The sequence below is a fragment of the Crinia signifera genome, chromosome 2, assembly GCF_055691185.1.
Source record: "Crinia signifera chromosome 2, ASM5569118v1, whole genome shotgun sequence".
Classification (NCBI taxonomy): Eukaryota; Metazoa; Chordata; class Amphibia; order Anura; family Myobatrachidae; genus Crinia; species Crinia signifera.
Genome location: NC_139218.1, coordinates 324,824,806 through 324,847,381, shown reverse-complemented (window position 1 = coordinate 324,847,381; position 22,576 = coordinate 324,824,806). Strand labels below are relative to the sequence as shown.

Sequence of the window (22,576 nt, the reverse complement as noted above, 5' to 3'; positions counted from 1 at the left end):
TTATACTTTATTAAATAACGGTGATACCACAAGATAACACTGCAAATGTAATGCAAATGTTCACCGCTTTGATGTGTTGCAATTGCCTTGAAAATGTTGTCCTAAGTTTGTAATGCCTTTATTATAACTTGAAAACTATAAATAAAGAATATATATAAAAAAAAAAATAATGTCTACTTTTTAGTAGGTTGAAAGTATGTTTGATTCCCTAAAATGTCACGACCCTTAGGAACTGCTTCAGTTTTTGGAAGATAATAAACTACTATGCATTCTAACTGCTTGGGCATTTGTCTTAACCGCAGGGAATGCTGGGAATTATGTCCAGCTTGGTGATGAGCAATGGTGTGCTTTGCCATTGGTGCTTGCAGCAATGCAGGAGAAGGTGCAGGGGTGCTCTTGACTTTCAGTGACATCATGTCCGATACAAGTATTGGAATATTTGGAGTCCTGAGTCAAGTCACCGAAAGTAGACTTTTTGTGTCCTCATAATGTTATGTTATGTTATGTAACTCTTGTGCCTGGTGTACTTGCAGATTTGAAACAACTGAGAAGTTTAATAGCAACAGCCAGCCCAAAAGCTCACAAGGTGTCAGACTGCATGGAACATGCTCTGACTGCTGTCTACCCCTGGACTAGATACTCGCCTGGTTGGGATTGCAAGCTCTACTACCTCCCTATGTCCTACCTCCCTACGGTCATATCTGACTATTGGCTGTGTCGCTCCGCTCCCAAACCGGCCCGTGTGTAATTTTCATCAGCATAAAGTACAGCACTATCACATAATCTTTTATTTTAAAATTGCATTTGTGTGTCAACAGCTTAATAAACGACGAGCCTACAAGGATTTTTTTTTTACTTTGTTTGTTTAAGGCCTTAGAAACATTCAATAATCATGTCAATTTATTAAGAAACTGGCTAGTCCAGAGGTTCTAAACGCAGTCCTCAAGGCACCGCAATGGTCCAGGTTTTAAGTATATACATGATACAGCACACAGATGCTTATAGAAAATTGACTGAGGTACTAATGAGGTAACCTGTGGCTAAGCATGGATATACTTAACCTGGCGTGTTGGGGTGCTTTGAGGATCACATTTGGGAACCTCTGGGCTAGACTCACTGGGTGAGATTTAATAGGATGAGAGATTCAGAAAGTGAGAGATTTGGTGAGAAATCTCCAGTTTCTTTTAAAGCGACAATCATTTACACTGCAAAACCAGTTTGCTTTTGAAGTGTAAATGATTGCCGCTTTAAAAAAAACTCTCACCAAATCTCTCACTTTGTGAATCTCTCATCCTATTAAATCTCACCCACTGTGTTCTCTGGCCAATACAGTAGTCTTTCCCTACAACAGCTAAATCAAATAAGCCTTTATAAGACTAGATAATAGAGAATTTACAAAATTCAGTGACTAGACTGATAGCAAAGAGAAAAAAAAGTGACAGAAAGAAGCTGTATTAAAAGCTATCAAAAACATAATTATGATAAGTCATACTAAAATATACATTTATAGATAAGTCAATTTATATGTGTGCGGTGATGGAACGTCTTTCTTTAATGATGTTCATCAGGCAGTTGTTCATGATTCAATGTATAGTACCATGCTGTATTATCCTTGTAAAGGGGAGATTTATCATATGTCTGATGTATACCTGTCATTGCACAATTGAGCGTTTCGTACATCTCCGCTCTTTCCGTGTATCTCAATAAAATTGCATTGGAAAAAAAGATTAAAAAATTGTATATGTGAAACATTTTTACTTCTATGATTTTATATGTGACACATTTTGAATTGCATGCATGCATACATACATACATACATACATACATACATACATACATACATTCACTCATTTTCTCAATCCAAATGAAAAAACAATAAAATACTTCAAGGTGTGAAAACAATTACAATATAATCATTGCTTTAATATAATAACATCTACTTAGAGCCTGATTCATATTTTGTACGCAATGCCGACGTTCACGCAGCTGAGCTTTTTTTGGTAGAACAGGCACGCGCCAAGGCACTACTTTAAAATCTGTTCTGTTCCACGTCACTTCTTTAAAATCTGTTGGTTCTTATATCAATATGCCTGGGACATATTCTATCAACTCACAAGGGAGGAGAACTTTTCAGTAAATTACACCTAAATTCAATGAGAACTTGATATGCATAAGATAGATAAATGAAATAAATGATTTAGAATACTGAATTTTAAGTTCTCTGGCCAAAAGCAGAGCATCCAGCGCAGATTGGTTCTCCATTTCCACCTAGGTGAATTGTACGTCTGGCTCCGGGAGGAACAGCTAACATCACTGCAACAGACAAAGAAGTAGTTTTGTTACTTCCAATTGTTTTATGTATATGAATAAGATAAACATTTAGCCCAAAAAAAGATGTTCAGCACAGCAGAGTCACCTGGGTTCTCTTGTGCCCAGAAGGGCTATTTGGCATGACTTGAGAAACAGTGATTGAGGACACGTCAGTATTACACTGCTGCTTTCAGACCGCATAACTGGCTTTGACCCTGTATATGAAAACGTTTCCAAAAACGGGTCTGCCAGGTAAAACCCCTTTCACACCGCATCTCTTAAACGGTATATCATGATGCCCATTACATACTATATAACAAACCGCAATGCCCATTACATATTTGTCACATAAGAGCTGCTTACCTACGTGCTCATTGCTAGGGTTTTTTTGCTTGATGGCACAATAGTACCCATTACACATGATGCCGCACACCATAGTACCCATTACACATGATGCCGCGCACCATAGTACCCATTACACAGGATGCCGCACACCATAGTACCCATTACACATGATGCCGCACACCATAGTACCCATTACACATGATGCCGCACACCATAGTACCCATTACACATGATGCTGCAAACCATAGTACCCATTACACATGATGCCGCACACCATAGTACCCATTACACATGATGCTGCACACATAATGTCCCTTACACATGATTCTGCACACATAATGCTCGTTACACATGATGCTGCACGCCGTAATGCCCCTTACACATTAAGCCACACATTATGTGTAATGCCCCCACATACCGCCACTTGTAGCTTCCCTTAATCAATGCCCCCAAAAGTTCCACTTACTGTAAATTTTTATATGAGCCTTCGCTGCTGCTGCAGGGAGAGATGGAGTGTGGTGCAGCTGCTTCTATGGGGAGAGGAGCAGAGCGCAGCGCAGAGCACGCTCCCACTCCCCTCCTGGTGTCCCCTCTAGCCGAGTTGACATTTGAAATATTGTGCGCGCTGTTGTTGTGCGTGATGTCGGGGGAGCACACCAGGCGCCGGCACCACATGATTAAAGGGGGGGCGGGCTGAGGTGAAAGCGGGATGAAGAATTGGAGTGGAAGCTGCAGGGGTGGCAGTCATTGACAGCTGGGCAGAGAGCAGGGGGCTGCCCGGCTGTATTCAGAGCACTGCAGGTCACGACTGTTTGAAATAATACCCCTTTCACAACAGAAAATGCAGGGACATTCCCAGGATCATGCAGGGACATTTCCATGCTGACCCCTTATACACCAGCCTAGTCCCTGCATTTTCTGGTGTGAGGGGGAGAGACAACCACTCCCCTCTCCCTACCCCCCTTTAACCAACCATCTATATCTTCGGAACCAACTGACCCATTTACATCAGACCAGTATCATATTTAAGAACTTTTGAGTTGGCTTCGAATGATATTGGTCCCGTGAAACTGGGCTGTTTGGTTCCAGAGAAATCTGCCCTCAAAGAACATAAACAGTCATGAAATTACATTTAAGAAATGAAAAAAACTGTTTAACCTCAATATCCCTGGAACCAATGAACCCATATGGATTCAGCCTGATATCAGATTGAAGGACCAGCGATTTGGGTTCGACTGAGATCAACCTCGAGCTTCAGTGATGCCGAAGGGGGAACTGGCAGCTGTTGAACTGGGTGGGGGTCGGAATTAGCGGGTCCCATGTTATCCTATAGGGAAAACGTTCCAGCTTTGCCTGGCAGTATCTCCGGTTCCCAGGGGGCTAGAGACACTGGGCTAGGCTCGTTGGAAAACCCCATCTCTCATCTACAAAATGGGATAATGAGTGGTCCGGTGCACCCCCGGACCACCCGCCAGATTCGCCTATGCTGCTGATAATGATAAAGACTGTCACATATCTGCTCTTTGATATATCTTTACATTACATTTAAGTTTCTGATATTTACTAGGTCTTACAGTGTGTATATACCTCCTGATGCACCTGCAATGTCTCTCAATGCAAGGATTTGGATAAGAATTGATTTACAGTTTGGGACCATTTGTGGGTGGTAATGGGACAGGAGGGGTGTCCTTTTTCTCAAATGGACAAAACCATGTTGCACTGCAGGTGGGGCAGGTGTAACATGTGCAGAGAGAGTTCGATTTGGGTGGGGTACATGTTACATTTGCCCCACCTGCCATGCAACATGGTTTTGTCCATTTAAGTAAATAGCAGCTCTGCAATCACTAGCAGCAGCCTTATTAGCAAGCATCTCTGAATCCTTGTGTACAGTACGCATTTTTGCTGATACAAGTTGTCAATGCATCTATAGTACTGTACACAGGGCCGGTGTAAGGATTCTCAGCACCCTAGGCAAAATGTCAACCTAATGTGTCCCCCCCCCCCCCCCAATACTGCCACCAATCCCCACTTCCCAACCCCTTAGGCATACTTGCCTTAGACATTCCCTAGCAGCCACCTGCATTAAGTACAACAAGGATCCTCATAGACATCCTTGATTTTTAGATAGGCAGACTTGGTGGCGTCCCTCAGGTCCTGGCACCCTAGGCAGCTGCCTGATGGCAGGGCCGAAACTAGGGTTTCCCGCGCCCGGGCCAAGGCAGTCATTTGGTGCCCCCCCTTCCCCTGACCGGGGGGGGGACCAGATGACCGCCTTGCCCCTGGCGCTGGAGATCCCGCCTTCCCGCTGACAACATACATACCTCCTGTGTGCAGCCAGTGGGGGTCTGGGGACAGGCAGCGGGGTTCCGGGGACTGGTGTAGCCGCTGTAGCAGCAGCTTGACTCCGTCCGTCTCTCTTACTAGTGCGGCGGCGGGAAGCGCTGGTGATGACTTTGAAAAGACTTGCCGGACGCTGATTGGCTGAATTCAGCCAATCAGCGTCCGGCAAGTCTTTTCAAAGTCATCACCAGCGCTTCCCGCTGCCGCCGCGCTAGTAAGAGAGCCCCGCTACCTGTCACCGGACCTCTGCTGGCTGTCCCCGGACCTGTCAGCGACCCCCCCCCCTCCAGCGCCCGGTGCGCGTGACCCCCCAACCCCCCCCCCCTAGTTACGGCCCTGCTGATGGTAGAGCAGGCCGCAACTGTACACAGGGACTCAGAGATAAATGCTAATAAGGCTGCTGCTGTGTCTTTCTACACAGATACTGATTGCAAAGCTGCTTTGACACGTTTATATATACAGTAACTATTAATCAGGATGTCGAATCAATATTAATATATAGTAAAGCTGTTTTTAGTTCAACCAGACTTTCCTTTATAATATAGTATAATATCTACAATAAATGTATAATTTAGCAAGAAACCAAAAGCATAAATGTTTTATCCACGTTTTATAAAAGCAGAAACATTTACATTCCTGGGAGAGCTGCACAGACAGATACAGTACGTCACATGTTGTTTGTTCCGTACTGATTTGCTCTCCACCCTTACTTGGCCAATCTCTCTGTGTGATTTAAGGACATCTCTCTCTCACTACACTGACTGTGGATTTGATTCTGATTTGTAGGCAAACCATAAAATCAAGCAAGACCATATTGTACTGCAGGGGGGCAGATGTACCACATGCAGCGAAATTTAGATTTGGGTATGTTCAACTGAAATCTAAATTGCAGTGAAAAAATAAAGCTGTCTAACCTCTTTGGGCTGCATGAAAAAGCAGCCAGTATTTACCCTGCACAAAAACAATATGTATTTGCCCCCCTTGGCTGGAAATATGGTTTGTTCCACATACAAAGTAACTTGTTTTTTTTTTTTTTTCTTACAAATCTGAATTAGGTCCTGGGGACAGTACCCGTGCTGCACAGAGTTTACTAAATATCTTCAGGGGTAGAGGTACGTTCCACAAACCTTTAGGGTTAAGGCTTTTCCCGTTTACAGGAACTAGACACTTGATACACATGAATTAAATCAATGGTATCTCTCTGTGCTGTATAAAGGCACGCTCCTAAACTAACAGGACTGAGAACTTTCCATGTGATTGCAGTGCACCCTGTAGTGTGGGAAGACTATCACCCTCCAGAGCCGTTTCTTTGTCTCAGTGTTGACAAATGGGTGAAGTTCTAATGTAAACAGTACCACGTCCGTTCACAGATGGCAACAAATGGAACTTGATTTCTTTAGGGGGATAATTTACTTAGATGGGAGTTCTACTGAAAATGGTATGTTGCCCAATAGCACCTTATTTTACTTAATTATTTAGAACCTTCTAGTAATAGATAGAATCTGGTTGGTTGCTATGGGCAACATCCCAACATCATACCTCTCAACTGTCCCACTTTTCGAGGGTTCGTCCCATTTTTTTTTGTAGTCACCTGTGAATAGAACCCAAGCACCCCCCCCCCCCCCCCTTTGAAATATAATCTTTATTTCTTTATGTGTTGTAAGATAGTTGCTGTCATTGATGTATGAGTCTTAAAGATATAAGGGGGAGGGTTATATAAAAATAGTCTGTGAGTGCTGAGTTATAGAGATATACTATAACTGAGTCGGTACTCTTTACCTAGAACGGCGCCCATCGGGGTGATCGCGGGATCGCGGGCAGTACATAAACGGCCGCGACGCGATGCCCGCGATCACCGCGATTTTCCCATAGGGAACAATGTTAAAAAGTCAGATTGATCGCGATTTTGCATTCAATGCCTCAATGCCCGCGATTTTACCATAGGAATCAATGTTAAATGGGCTACAGAGCCCAAATAGGCTCAATTAACCCTTAAATGTCACCCCAATTTTTTTACGCCACCCCACGATCCACGCCAACCCGAAGCGTGGCGAGCGCAGCGAGCCCGCGAGGGGCGGCGGTACGCGTCCTCCGACCTTTTCATGCCCTACTATCCACGTCGGCGTGGAGTTGAGAATAGAATAGTGTGGCGAGCGCAGCGAGCCACCGAGCCCGAAGCGCGGCGAGCGCAGCGAGCCCCGCGAGGGGACGCGGATACCTTCACAGTTATACGCGTCCCCTCGCGGACTTCACAGGTGTCCGTGGCGACGCCGACACCTGTGAAGCCCGCGAAGGGACGCGTTTACCTGTGAAGGTATCCGCGTCCCCTCGCGGGGCTCGCTGCGCTCGCCACGCTTCGGGCTCGGTGGCTCGCTGCGCTCGCCACACTATTCTATTCTCAACTCCACGCCGACGTGGATAGTAGGGCATGAAAAGGTCGGAGGACGCGTACCGCCGCCCCTCGCGGGCTCACTGCGCTCGCCACGCTTCGGGTTGGCGTGGATCGTGGGGTGGCGTAAAAAAATTGGGGTGACATTTAAGGGTTAATTGGGTCTATTTGGGCTCTGTAGCCCATTTAACATTGATTCCTATGGGAAAATCGCGGGCATTGAGGCATTTAACATTAAAATCGCGATCAATTAGGCTTTTTAACATTGTTCCCTATGGGAAAATCGCGGTGATCGCGGGTACACGATTTTGATGTACCCGCGATTTACCCGCGATGCCCGCGATTTTTTACCCCCGACGCCCGCGATTCTGATCGCGGGCGCCGTTCTAGGTAAAGAGTACCACTGAGTCTTATGTTACAGACTGCGGGCCAGATGCACTATGCTTCAAAAGTGATAACATAGAAAGTGATAATGCCAGCCAATCAGCTCCTGCTATGTCACAGACTGTGTTTGTCAGACAGGAACTGATTGGTTGGTTGTTTATCACTCTCCATTTTATCACTTTTCCGGGAAAGTAGGCAACCTTGATGTGGGTACATTGAGGTTACTGGAGTTTCCAGCGGTTCTTCCATAATATGTCAAGTATGTGTTACTTGTAACTTTATTTAGAAAATTAGCACTTCCCCTCTGCTTGCATGGTGCTCTATGACCTAGTCAACATAAAATATGCCAGTTGCCTTTCTCAAAACATTTTATATCTGGACTTTGCCAATCCAGCAGGCTGATCTCTTTTTCTAAAGGTAAAGAATACGGCAGCCTGCTGCTATACCAGACATTTTGCCTACTTAAAAAAAAGTGTGCTTGGCACTACTATGCAACTGACATTTACTGTAAAGGCCCATACACACTGGGCAACTTTGAGCTGAAAGTCGCTCAAAACAGCATGTTTTCCATACGTGCTGGGCAAAACGTCCATACACGCTGGGCAAAATTAATATTAGCAGCTTGCCGCTGCTATTCCACAGTCTGAATGACATGTTCCTCGCTTCTTATAAAACTAAATCATCATCATCATCTTGTTGCTTGGGGCATAGCTGTTGACATTGATATAAAAGAAATGTGAAATGTCAACCTTTTCATGTGTCTACCTTTTTTGTGTCAAAATATTGACCCTGTCAACATTTTGTTCCCATCCATCTATTGACTGTCTATCTAAACACTGCTATTCCAATCATCGTGTCTACAGCATATGCTGCTTTGGGGAGGAGATACTAAACAAAAAAGTGGACTCGTTGCCGGGCTCAGGAGAGGCTCAAATAAGTATAGAGGAAGACCCACGTAACTGCTACATGTATGTATAGACATAGGTCCGATTTATGTTTTTGCTGGTGGGTGCTCAAACCAAAAATATAGGGGAGTGGCTTCATGGGAAAGGGGCATTGCCACAAAATAATACTGATTTATATTACGCAGCACAGTTGTCTCCAATATTCAAATTATGGCAACAGTGCCAAATACATAAATGTCCCCACAGTGCCAAATACATAAATGCCCCCACAGTGCCAAATACATAAATGCCCCCACAGTGCCAAATACATAAATGCCCCCACAGTGCAGGTACAAAAATGCCCACACAGTACCTATGCCAGCGACGAGGGAGGGGGAGTGCAATGGGACACGGGAGGGTGGGCCTCTGCTGATCGGGTGGGTGCTCATCAATTTCTGTGGGTGCTCAGGCCCTCAAGCACCCACAGAATCAGCACCTATGTGTATAGAAAGGAGTCCATGGATTGCTAGAAAGAATATCCCCAAACCACCAGTTTCTCCTATCTAACAATCATGGTTGAGAACATTGTCCATCAATGGTTTACACACCAGTCTCTGCTTAGAGAAACCTAATTCAAGGTCTGTGTCTGTATGATGACATAGTTTATAGGTGTGTGTTGGCACCATGATAGTGGTAGTACTACAGCGTTCTGGAGAGACAGAATACATTAATGATGTGCACTTTATCATCTGGATGCAATAATTGGGAAGATATGATTTGTGGAAGCCCACAGCATGACCTCATACCTCTCACCTGCTGATTCACTACTGTGATTTTCCAGGGAGTTGGGTACAAAATGCCAGCATTCAGAATCCTGACAGTCAGAATCCAGACTATGGAATCATGCAGATCACAATGCCAAGGGATACTGGTGAGTATTCTGACCCTAGCCCTAACACCATTCTCCCGTATCCTAATGCTAACCATCTCCAGCTGCAGCCTAATCCTGCCCCCACTCCACCCCCAAACCCCCAGCTCCTAAACATAAAGCTAGCACTAATACATCTTACAATGTATCTTCCTACATCTTTTGCCACACTCATGCCAAACAGCCCATCTTGGAACGCCAGGCCATGTGAGATTCTAGTGCCGGGCATCTTTTTTGTTACTTTTCTGCCAAAAATTAATCTTATTTGTACCTAAATGCAACTAAGACACACAAGGTATCTATTACTGTGTTTACTAATCTAATATATGTACGGATGGTGTAATGGTTAGCATTACTGCCTCACAGCACTGAGGTCAGGGGTTCGATTCCCACTATAGCCCCAACTGTGTGGAGTTTGTATATTCTCCCCGTACTTGCGTGGATTTCTTCCAGGTGCTCCGGTTTCCTCCCACAATCCAAAAATATACTAGTAGGTTAATTGGCTCCCAACAAATTAACCCTTAGAAAGTCTGTGTGTGCGTGGGAAGGGAACATAGATTGTTAGCTCCACTGGGGCAGGGACTGATGTGAATGTTCAAATATTCTCTGTACAGCGCTGCGGAATAAGTGTGCGCTATATGAGAAACTGTTAATAAATAAATACATATATCTGTTTGTGACTAATTCTCTGAATCTGGATACCAAGTGCTACAAGGTTGCAGCTACAGCTTTTTTCCAATACAAGTTGTGTTGTGATCCATATACAGTCTCAGTCAGACACAATTTACAAGTGTCATGTATGAAATTTATCAGTCTTGTGCATTTTAGTCACATGAAGTTGCAACTACTACAGAGAACATTCCGGAAAAAAAGATGTCCTACATTAGCAGAACTGCACAGGACTTGTCCGCTCACTCTCGCCAGGCATCTTGTGCTGCATGGCTAGTAGGGCCTCCATCAGGGAGGGCTGTCTGGACTCCAGCACCACCAAGGGACAGTGAGGGGGCCCCACCCCTGGATTGGTGCTGGGTTGCCAGATGGGTTCAGCATGGACAGGTGGCCATGGAGAAAGCACCAGCTGCATTATTAAATTTTCACTGGCTGCAAGGCAATTGGAGATCGCAGGCTGGTAGCCAATCTGAAGCCTAGACAGAAGGGCTCTGCCTATTTTATCAGTCCCGGGCCCACAATTCTGATGTCATCCATGGAATCTATATGTATGAAGACTCACCAGTACTCGCCATCAGCATTGTGACAATGGGGATTTTGAGGTCCTGGATTCTGAATACCATCCCCTTTTAGGGCCCTGCTCTGCATTGTTCTTAGATAGCATAAAAAAATTCTGTGCGATAGCCAATACTGGGGCTTCACATGCCTTGCAGAATGCAGTGTCTTGAAGATGTCATTCATGGGCTTTAAAATGACATCTAGTTAGTGGGTAATTAATATGCTGTTGTACTATTGGCTTACTAAAATACTCAGTGCAAAATATAGTAATATCTATATTAATGGAGGAATAAATTATGTTACAGGGAACAAATTACAAGCTTGTTCATGTGGCTCCCTGTGCTGGTGGTGTTGGTCCTCCTCATCCTCCTGTACAGATGGTACAGACAGAGTCAGATACTGGAGAACCTCACAGATAAATATGTCTTCATCACCGGCTGTGACACTGGATTTGGGAGCCTGCTGGCGAAGCAGCTGGACAGACGTGGAATGAGGGTTCTGGCTGCCTGTCTGACTGAGACTGGAGCTGAGAATCTGAAGAAGGAGACCTCCAGCAGGCTGCAAACAGTAATACTGGATGTTACTGACACTGAAAGTGTGAGCTCTGCTGCCAAGTGGGTATCAAATGCTGTTGGAATTACAGGTGATTTATTTGTTTTCTTTTCCAATTCTGGTATTGTTATTATAATTATTATGAAGTGCTGGTGAGGAGCTGACAGTGAAAATGTACTAGGTAACAACAACTACCGACTGTTTCAGTAATACCGTAATCTGAAACTGGGTAATTACATTTGATAACCAAAAATCTATAAATTATTGAATACTATTATCTATTGTATACTCGGATACAACTGTAGCAGGCTGTAATATACTGTATTGTGGGGAGGGGTGAATAGGAGCAGTGGGCTACACAGAGCTTTATTTTGTACTGCACATAGTGGGTCAGGTTCAGTGGTGGATGCTTGCGCCACCTACAGGCCAGCTCCCACACACCTCCCAGGAACGCCCTTTGCTTTGCCTCACCATTTCTAATAACTGAGGCTCGGTACCGAATTGCACATTTGCATCCATAGAGCCAGGATTCCAAGACCTTCCATGATTTAATATATGTTAGTCTCCATTATGGTTACAAATCATAGGCAGATGAATAATGTTTGGGGGTACAGTAATAAATAAAAAAAACAGTGCTATCAAGCTACTGGTACAATCGACAAATTGCTACATATGTGTTGACATACATGTAGCCTCCTTTAGCATTATACAACCCTTCTTTTTCCAGGAAAACGCTGTAATGTTCCATTTCTTCCCTCACACACCAAATATAGGCAAATAAAATGTCATTTACTGTAAAAGATGGCAAAAAAGACGCCACACGTTATGTATAACGCGACTTGTATCGCATGGAGGATAGATGTATGTAGACACATCTGTATATTTATTCAGGTTTGGTAACTGAGGCACGACTGAGTTATATTAAATATGGAACAGTTTCCGAGTAACGATGGCTGTGATTTCTAGGTGATTCTATTCTCCAACTCTCACTTTGTACTGCAGGGCTCTGGGGCTTGGTGAATAATGCTGGATTTGGTTTGGCCTTTGGTCCTAATGAGTGGCAAACAGTTGAGGATTACTCTAAGCCCCTGAATGTGAATTTGCTGGGTATGATCAACGTGACGCTGCACCTGCTGCATCTTGTCCGTAAGGCTCGGGGACGCATTGTAAATGTTTCTAGTGCTGTGGGAAGACTGGCTGTTATAGGAGGAGGATATTGCATATCTAAGTTTGGAGTGGAGGCCTTCTCAGATAGCTTAAGGTGAGTTACCATAATCAGAGCCCTGAAGGCTACTGGTGATATGTATACTGATAATTTGGGCGGAATAATGTTTTTATAAATTGTGTGATGTGGTTTATTTAGACAGACAGGGAGCATCATCTAACCTCAGGCAACATTCAGGATGGTATCATAGCTCCTCCCACCCGGCTGCTTAGCTCAGGCATATGGATTTTACAATACACAATATACCTTCTAACTATTGGCCACATATAACAAGGGGGTGCTTAAAAATAAAGGAACAGTTCTATCCAACTTATTTAAAGCATTTGCATATACAGTATGGTTAATACAAGTCAACTCAGCCAACTTTGCCGATGCAGAACTTCTGTGCTGCAATGTATATATTTAAAAAAACTGTAACTCATGGTCCTTGATTGACAGGGACAAGTGGAAAGAGTTTCAGAACCAATATGTCTTTAAACAAGTACTCGCAAGAGTCGCAAACATACTGTATAAAAACTCCATCTTAACAATACCAACATACTGTATGATATGGGTAGACTACAGGGGCGGATCCAGGAAAAAATGACAGGGGGGGCACCACAATTAATAAAGGAGGTGCCGTTGTGTAAGCAGGTTTTTAGTAAAGGGTGTACACTGTATGTCCTAATAAAACATGGTTGTGGCCTCAAAAGGGAATGCTGTACCCAGCTATGCAAGCAGGGCCGGCGCTACCCACTCAGCGCAGCCTGCAAAGCAGGTAGGCGCCGGCCCTTAGAGGCGCTTCCTCCCCTCCTGCCGCACTGTAGCTGCCGATGCCTGCGCCTGTCAAAATATATGACAGGCAGCGGCACGTTTCACAAGCAGCCGGGCGTTGTGAGCAGTGAGCACTCTTGGCTGCCCGCCCAGACCCGCACTCACCGCTCGATGATTTTTTCCCCCGCCGGGTGCCGGCAAATCAGCTGAGCTGTGCTCCCCTCTGCCCCTCTGACTCTCTCCTCCCTGCTGCTGCTGCCGTGAGCTGAAGATATAGCTGCTGGCAGGCAGGGGGAGCACCTCTCAGACAGATGACGTCAGCCTGAGAGGGGAGAGAGACACCGAGGAGCAGCAGCGCTGTGGCCAAGAAGAAGCTTTCTAAAAGTGAGTGGGCTACTGTGCTCTGGGGTGACCAGCACTAGTCTGTCACTACTGTGGGGATGATGCAGTATGAATCGGGGGGGGGGGGGGGGGGGTTAGGGTTAGGGGTTTCTCTGGCTGCATTAGGGCAGAGTCTGTAGACTCTGAGATACGGTAGGGAATACATTAAACTGCATGTGCCAGTAGGCTGTGCTGGAGGGGATTCTGTAAATATGTGAAATGCCTGTGACAACTCAGATCCCCCTCCAGCTCAAACCCCCATAGGCAGATTCTGTATATGTCTGACATGTCAGCCTATCGGAGGGGGGGGAGGCTGTGCTGGAGGGGGGGGGGGGGGAATATGTGACATGTCTGCCTATGGGGTGGGGTAATTATTCAGGGCCAGAACGGTGGGCCACTATAATGTTCACTGTGGCCTCCCCCCTACATGAGGAGAGAGGCACCATCCGTATTAACACAGACTTGGCAGTGGCACTCACAGAAATAATTAGAATTAGGTGAGATAGAGAATTGTCTCTGAGTGTTTATTCATATGCTTAATTCTGTGAGTGCCACTGCCACCTCTGTGTTAATACAGTACATGTACAGTGCGCATGTGCAGGTGCCTTCGCCACCTGCACAGTCAGCGTGATTCTCGCACAGGGGCGGTGGGCCATAAGAAGGCCCAGCGTTTCATGGGCATCCCCATGCAAACGCTGGGCGTTGCCATGTAAATGCAGCCATGACGGAGTGTGACGCAAATATGTCGGTCTCCATTGATTTCTCCTGCTGCGGGACATGTGAAGGGATGTGTTTTCATAACACATCCCCTCGCATGGTTGCGAGGGGTTATGGCAGTGGGCGGGGGCATATATTTGTCGGGGCGGTATGGGGCACTACTCTGGTCATTATGTCTAAGCGTCATTATATGTAAGCAGCATTATTGTGGGCATTATTTGCATTCCTCTAGTCTGGGCATTATGTGTAAGCGGTATTATTGTGGGCATTATGTGTAAGCAGTATTATTGTGGGCATTATGTGTAAGCGGTATTATTGTGGGCATTATGTGTAAGCGGTATTATTGTGGGCATTATGTGTAAGCAGTATTATTGTGGGCATTATGTGTAAGCGGTATTATTGTGGGCATTATGTGTAAGCGGTATTATTGTGGGCATTATGTGTAAGCGGTATTATTGTGGGCATTATGTGTAAGCGGTATTATTGTGGGCATTATGTGTAAGCGGTATTATTGTGGGCATTATGTGTAAGCGGTATTATTGTGGGCATTATGTGTAAGCGGTATTATTGTGGGCAATATGTGTAAGCGGTATTATTGTGGGCATTATGTGTAAGCGGTATTGTTGTGGGCATTATGTGTAAGCAGTATTATTGTGGGCATTATGTGTAAGCGGTATTATTGTGGGCATTATGTGTACTTTATTACTCTGGGCATTATGTGTAAGCGGTATTATTGTGGGCATTATGTGTAAGCGGTATTATTGTGGGCATTATGTGTACTTTATTACTCTGGGCATTATGTGTAAGCGGTATTATTGTGGGCAATATGTGTAAGCGGTATTATTGTGGGCATTATGTGTAAGCGATATTATTGTGGGCATTATGTGTAAGCGGTATTATTGTGGGCAATATGTGTAAGCGGTATTATTGTGGGCATTATGTGTAAGCGGTATTATTGTGGGCATTATGTGTAAGCGGTATTATTGTGGGCATTATGTGTACTTTATTACTCTGGGCATTATGTGTAAGCGGTATTATTGTGGGCATTATGTGTAAGCAGTATTATTGTGGGCATTATGTGTACTTTATTACTCTGGGCATTATGTGTAAGCGGTATTATTGTGGGCATTATGTGTAAGCAGTATTATTGTGGGCATTATGTGTACTTTATTACTCTGGGCATTATGTGTAAGCATTATTAATGTGGGCATTATGTGTAAATAGTATTACTGAACTGACTTTTATTTCCACCGGTGTCCGCCTAAAAGGGTGGATGGGTGCTGAAGTCATGTGTTCCTATGGTCCAGAGCCGTTTCCACCCCTTCCCTCCACACAATGAACGGCCTAGACAGTGTGTAACGCACTGCCAGGATCTGCACATGCACAAATATGCCCATACGCAGACCCCCAACCATTGAATGGGGATGAATTCAGACCCCTCCAATCGTTAGAGAATCACCCCCTTTGTGTAGGCAGCACTACTATGAGCATTAGGTGTAACTTGTATTACTCCGGAAATTAAGTATAGGCATTATGTGTAAAAGGCACTACTACTATTAAAATTTTATATAAAGGACACTACTGTGTGGCATAATGTGTATAAACGGTACAAATGCCTGAAGTAACATGAATAATGGACTCTGCGGTATTTTGAAACGGGAATAAGGGAATCAGATGTGTGGTAGAATGTGAATCAGTGGCACTACATGTGAATAACATTGTGCTACTGTGTGGTGTAATTTTAGAACACATTCCTTGTGAGAACACAACTCCTTTTTTTGTGGCATGTACCTCTAGCATGTACTCATTTATTAGGTATGGGAAGGCGCAAATTTAGAGTTTGCAGGGAGGCGCCGAACACCCTAGAACCGGCCCTGTATGCAAGTATAAATTATTTCTTAGTGGTAGTAATAGTGCACGCCGTAGGTGCGCACACCAAAAGTGGGCATGGACACATGTCATAAGTGGGCGTAGTCATTTAAAAACAGAGGAATCGCTACACGACTACACATTATGCCACACACTGTAATGAATCTTACACATTATGCCACAAACCGTAATTTCCACACACCATTATCCCAATTACACAGGCCCGCTGGGCCCCTCCAGCAAGCAGGGTCCAGGTAATTAGTACACGCTCCCCCCCTCGGCACCCCTGGCACTATATAAGAAACTGTAAATAATAATAATGATGAACGATATCGCCAGTGTTTACCTTTGAACTCGATATTGAGCGTAAACACTGAACGATATCATTAACGATATAATTCAGAATCAGTGACTTCAATTATGCCTACATGAGCTGTGTACCCAGCTTACATAAGAGGTATCCGTCTCTACTATCTGGGTATAAATAGGTATTGATGAGCGAGTAGCACTCCGTGCTGTCTCCTATGCTGCACACACCCCAGACTACAGGGAAAATTTACTAAAGCTTCTAAAAATAAAAATGTCCATAACAACAAGATTATTTTAGTGTGTCAGAGTGCCACAGTACTGCACACTCATCCTGTTAACATCAGGATTACCACTGTGTCTCTGCATAACCCATACCCTCCAACATCTGAAGGGCAGAAATCGGTACACATTCAGAAAGGGGGTGTGGCCACATGTAAACAGGGCGTGGTCATTGGCAAATGGGGTATGGCCAGTGGCGGATTCAGGGGGGGGGGGCACCCGGGCACGTGCCCCCCCTGTCATTCATTTTGTAGCTGAGGATCAGAGCTTTCCAACGAGCCAAGCCCCATGTCTCTAGCCCCCCGGGAACCTGAGATATCGCCTGGCAAAGCTGTAACATTTTTTCCCCATAGGATAATATGAGACCCGTCAATTCTGACCCCCACCCGGTTCCGACGGCTGCCAGTTCCCCACTGGCATCACAGGAGCTTGTGGTTGATGTCATTCAATTACAAATCGCTGGGCCTTCAATATGATACCAGGATGGTCCATATCGGCCAATCGGTTCTAGAGATATAGCGTGTAAATCAATTTTTTTATTTTTTTATTCTTTGAGGGCAGATTACTCTGGAATCAAACGTTCCAGTTTCACTGGACCAAAATCATTCAAAGCCCACTCAAAAGTTCTTCAATATAATACTTGTCTCATGTAAATGGGTCAGTTAGTTCCGAAGATATGGCCGGTTAAATGAGATAACTGGTTAAAGGGGGGGAGGGGTGGTTTTCTCTCCCCCTCACACCAGAAAATGCAGGGACTAGGCTGGTGTAAAAGGGGCCAACCTGGGAATGCATTTTCTGGTGGGAAATGGGTATTATTTGAAATAGCTGGGACCTGCAGTGCTCGGAATACAGCCAGGCTCTGCCACTGTCAGTGGCTATCACTTCTGCCTGGCGGCGGCTGTCCCCCATTTACCACGAGCATGTATTCCCCGTTGGCAATGAGCATGTAATCCCACATGGCAACGAGCATGGAACCTCTGGCAATGAGCATGGAACCCTTGGCAATGAGCATGTAGATAAGCAGCACTTACTGTATGTAGCATAATTTTTAATAGGCATTATGGTGTTTGGTATAATACATAATGGACATCATGCCGTGTAACTTAACGTGCAATGGACATTATGGTGTAAATGTTTAATGCGTGCCTTTGGTGGACAATGTCCCTGTTTATGAAGCGTATTGTGAATTTTGTCTTAATTTGTGTGGCATTATGTGAATTCTGGCTCATTCCGTGTGGCATTATGTGAATTTTGGCTCAATCCGTGTGGCATTATGTGAATTTTGGCTCAATCCATGTGGCATTATGTGAATTTTGGCTCAATCCATATGGCATCTTATGAATTTGGCACAATCCGTGTGGCATTATGTGAATTTTGGCTCAATCCATTTGGCATTATGTGAATTTTGGCTCAATCCGTGTGTTATTATGTACATTTTGGCTCAATCCGTGTGGCATTATGTGAATTTTGACACAATCCATGTGGCCTTGTTTGAATTTTGGCTCATTCCATTTGGCATCATGTGTAAGGGGCAAGTATAATGGGGTCTAGTATTTTGTTGCAATGTGTAGAAGTTGTATATGGTGTTGTACACTACACTCAAGGACATGCCCCCTGTTGAGTGGCCACACCCCCTTTTCCAGAGCGCGCCTTCGGCGCGCGCACAACTACATCCTTCACTTTTGTTGCCATGGTGGGCCTGCGTACTTTAAATGCCAGGGCCTATTTTTAATCCCATTGCCACCCTCTCTCTGCCGCTCTCTTAGCATGTACACTGGCACCACTAACACTGGCCCTCCCCCACCTAAACCCTCTTTTATCATGGTGCCGTCCCTGTCATTTTATCCTGGATCCGCCCCTGGGTATGGCCATGTCTCCTTTCCAAATGTGTACTGGCCATTTTTTCCCTTTTATAAGGTGATACTCCTTAACTGTTAAGGAGAACTTTAAGTGCTGTTGGGCTGAATTCCTTTAATGGGACGTGTCACAGATTTGTAATAAATGAAATTATTTTCAATGTTCTGCCTAAAATAACTTAGACTGGTGACAACCCAGAGCCAGGAGGAATCGGGACAAAGGCAAAAAAATGGTACATTCAGTATGGTTTTTGTTATCCGGTACAGATTGTTAAAAAACGGTACTGTACCGGGATATTCGGTACAGTTGGAGGGTATGCATAGCCCTGTACCTATTGTTTACCCCAAAAAACAGCCTCTATTGTGACCAGGACTGTTTTAACAATGTTGAAGGCTCCCAAGTAGTATTACCACCCATCAACCAGTGTCCACTGTGGGACAACCCCTCCACTGCTTAATGTCATATATCCTGAACTCCACATGGATGCAGAGGAGACAACTATGTAGGCTGAGTGTATGGCTTCACTGTGACTAGCAGTGACTTCCTATTGGAAGTCCGACCTGCCAGTCACCAAGGCAGTCCCATTGGAAGGTGTTTCCTCCCTCTGGGACACCTTTCTGCAGGCTGCCGTGGGAATTCGCAGATTGTGCATGCGCAGTACCTATATCGGTACTGTGCTGGTCCCGGTGTCTGTCATTTGTATTGTGCAGGCGCCAGGACCATGATTCCTTCTATGGGCTGTTGCCGAAGCAGCCAATAGAAGCTGTCTGCATGCGCAAGTCACGACACCTGTCATGAGAGCACAAGCGCCGGGAATCTGCATGGACCGGCGGCGAAGGGGAGGGGGAGGTGCCTGCATCGTGGTACCCCGCAGCCCCCTCCCCAGTAAAGGTACGGGCCACTACTCGTATTAAGGATACGGGTAGGGTTATATGACCCAGAGATGCATGCAACTCTGCATATCGGTAAAGATATGGATTTTATTACTATCATTGCAATGCAGAGACAATTATGTCAAACGTGTGTTTACCTCTTCATCAGACCCAATGTACTTTGGGGCTGATTCTGCTTGGATCAGACAGGGTGTGTATTTGCGCATGTGCCGACCCCCTGTGTGAACGCCTTTGGTGAGTATTACACTCGCTGAGGCATTCCCACGGGTAGGGGGTGGCTAGAAGGTTTTCAATGGTCACCGACCATGAAATGATTACTCTTCCCTTCAGATGCATGATGTGTTTTCAGACACACTCCCTTGCATGTTACCAAGGGGATGCGGGCGACGCTGGTGGCGAGAAGTGGGGCAGTGGTTTGGTTGGGGAGGGGGGCGTTTAGTCACTCACTAAGCAGTGAAAGAGCGCTACTTAGCGAGCAGTCCTGAATCCAGTCCTGAATCAGGCCCTTTGTACCTAAAAGAAATCTAGATGTGCTATCAATACATCCATACTAATCACTTCTATTTCCTCTGCAGAAGGGAGATGCGTGGCTTTGGGGTAAAAGTCTCCATCATTGAACCAAGTGGTTTCCGAACAATGATATTATCGCCTGAAAGCCATGTAACTAACCTGAGGCGCCTGTGGCAAAATCTCCCTACAGCAGTGAAGGACAGTTATGGTCAGCTCTACTATGAGCAATGTAAGTTGTTAGATCTTATTATTCCTCCATTGATACAAAGGAAAGCTTACAGTATATCTTATACCCAAGGGCGCAACTACCATAAGTGCATGGAGTGCAGCTGCTATGGGACCTCGAGCTGAAAGAGGCCATCTTCCCTGTCAAAGTAACATGTGTTTTATACATTTCTCACCATTGAGTGGTACAGTACATTGGGTCCTTACAAACTTTTGCTATGGGTCCTACAAGGCTCTAGTTATGCCACTGCTGGTACCTTTTTCTCTTGTTGAATGGACATGAAACTTTCTACAGTACAGTATATAGTACTGTACATCAAGAATTATATAAAAATATATACTATACAAATATTCAGTTCTATTTACTATTTACTACAGCATAACTACTGTAAATAATATTTGATTCAGGGAGTTTTAGTGGCAAATGCAGGATTTTTAGAGGGGGGTTGACATATGTAATCCATAATCTCCCACTCTGCAGCGCATTGGAGTAAGTAAGGGAGTCTGGGGGAGTGGTAACAGCCACGAAAATCGGTCTTGTTATACACTGGATACTGTATGGATACAGTTTTAATATTTAACAATACAGATGGCCTATAGTATTGGATGTTTCAAACATTTAAATAACATAAGTGGTCAGTAAAAGGTTAATCATATCATCATAAATAAATACACAAACATAGAACCCGTACTTCACTTTCTAAGCTCACAATCTCCCGCTTCATGGTAAGGCTCCTGTCTCTTCCTCCTGGCAGCTTCTCTCTACACTGGGCATGTGCAGCTGCTCAGCTCTGCCCCTTACACTGCATGGTGTGGTGGCAGCTCTACTGATCATATTATATACCAGTTCTATTGTTGTCATCATTTAAGGCATTTGCCAAGAGGAGGGGGTTTCTGGGCAACCAGAACCCCCCCCCCCCCTCCCTTGCATTTGCCTATGAGTTTGCTGTTCACAGGCAAGATATGCTGCTGTCCTGGACAACCTGTATAGCTCCAGTTGAAAATACGGCAATTCGTATTGATGTGCTATCAATACGAATACGAATTGCCGTATTTTCGGGATAGTAAATGTAAAAAATAAGTGTATTTCTGGATACAAATACACCTATTTTTTTTACAAATTTACTTTAGTAAATTTCCCCCATTATCTCCCAAACTCCACATCAAAATTCATATAGGGTCCACGTCTAACGGTTAACTTTCATGTCCAATCTGATCATTACTTCAGACGGCACCTTGAAGTTTAAATTCCCTCTAGCTTATTAGTGTTACTTTAGTTTATTCTGATATTTGTATATACTGTAGATTTTTGTATATAGACAATTCCATATGGTACCTGTTTATAAAAACAGTTCTGGCATAACATCACTGGCTTCCCTAAATCCATCTGCATTTATATATCAACTCACATGTTTTAACGCTTCTGTTTTGTGAACTTACAGATTCTAAGGTATTCGTAAATTTAATTAAAAATGCCAGTCCAAGAATTCACGAGGTCCCAGACAGCATGGAACATGCTGTGACTGCTGTCTACCCCTGGACAAGATACTCTCCTGGCTGGCACTGCAAGCTCTTCTACCTCCCTCTGTCCTACCTTCCTACTGCCATATCTGACTATGTACTGTGTCGCTCAGCACCCAAACCAGCTTGTAATTAACAACAAAACAGTATGAGATGTTAGGAATGATACATCCAGCAATGTATACAATTAATTTCTTGGTCAATGATGACCTTTGTTTGGCTACAAATAAATCAGTATTTTTCAATAAAAATTAATAATGCAAACACTTATTAAAATATTAAATTATCATGTATTATTGCAGTGTGTGTGTGTGTGTGTATACAGATCATCCAACATAATGATGTGACGCCACCCGCGGTAGTCATTAATCAAAGCCCATATTGCATACCCGAGGCAAAGTGGGTAGTGGTAAAGCAAGAGGTAGAAGAGACGCTTCACCTAGGAACATAGGAAGAACTCTGGGAGGCAATGGAGTCATCTGCCGCCAGGCTCCTGCTCCCAAGGGGGCACCTCTCCTCCCCTTCAAGTTTGAATCAGTAAATTGAAAGCAGTTAATAATGTGGCTGACTCCCCTGTACTAGATCCCATGATGCTACTGGACACAGACACCTTACTGAATGAGCTATTAGGGGGGGGTGGGGGCACTAATTCTTATCTTGCCTCCGGGTAACTGGGAT

The 22,576-nt window shown here is 44.6% G+C and overlaps 2 protein-coding genes across 5 annotated transcripts in view; both read left to right on the top strand.

Annotated features, from left to right (window-relative positions):
• The window catches only part of LOC146057718 (retinol dehydrogenase 7-like), a 41,589-nt gene extending 40,745 nt beyond the window's left edge, over positions 1 to 844 (top strand). For all 3 annotated transcript variants that reach the window (XM_083169320.1, XM_083169319.1, XM_083169321.1), the window contains one exon: positions 534 to 844. In XM_083169320.1, coding sequence (XP_083025446.1) covers positions 534 to 748 — 215 coding nt within the window. In that variant the 3' untranslated portion in view covers positions 749 to 844. The remainder of the gene's footprint in view (positions 1 to 533) is intronic.
• A 5,196-nt stretch (positions 845 to 6,040) lies between these two features.
• On the top strand, positions 6,041 to 22,191 carry LOC146057721 (short-chain dehydrogenase/reductase family 9C member 7-like). Of its 2 annotated transcripts, XM_083169325.1 has the most exons (6): positions 6,047 to 6,107; positions 9,494 to 9,583; positions 11,113 to 11,450; positions 12,362 to 12,620; positions 20,218 to 20,381; positions 21,820 to 22,191. In XM_083169325.1, the coding sequence occupies exons 3-6, from the start codon at positions 11,135 to 11,137 to the stop codon at positions 22,032 to 22,034; spliced, it is 954 nt and encodes a 317-aa protein (XP_083025451.1). In that variant the 5' UTR covers positions 6,047 to 6,107; positions 9,494 to 9,583; positions 11,113 to 11,134; the 3' UTR covers positions 22,035 to 22,191. The 2 variants fall into 2 exon arrangements, with proteins under 2 accessions (XP_083025449.1, XP_083025451.1); XM_083169323.1 differs by lacking the exon at positions 9,494 to 9,583 and having other exon boundaries at positions 6,041 to 6,107.
• Positions 22,192 to 22,576: the final 385 nt, after the last annotated feature.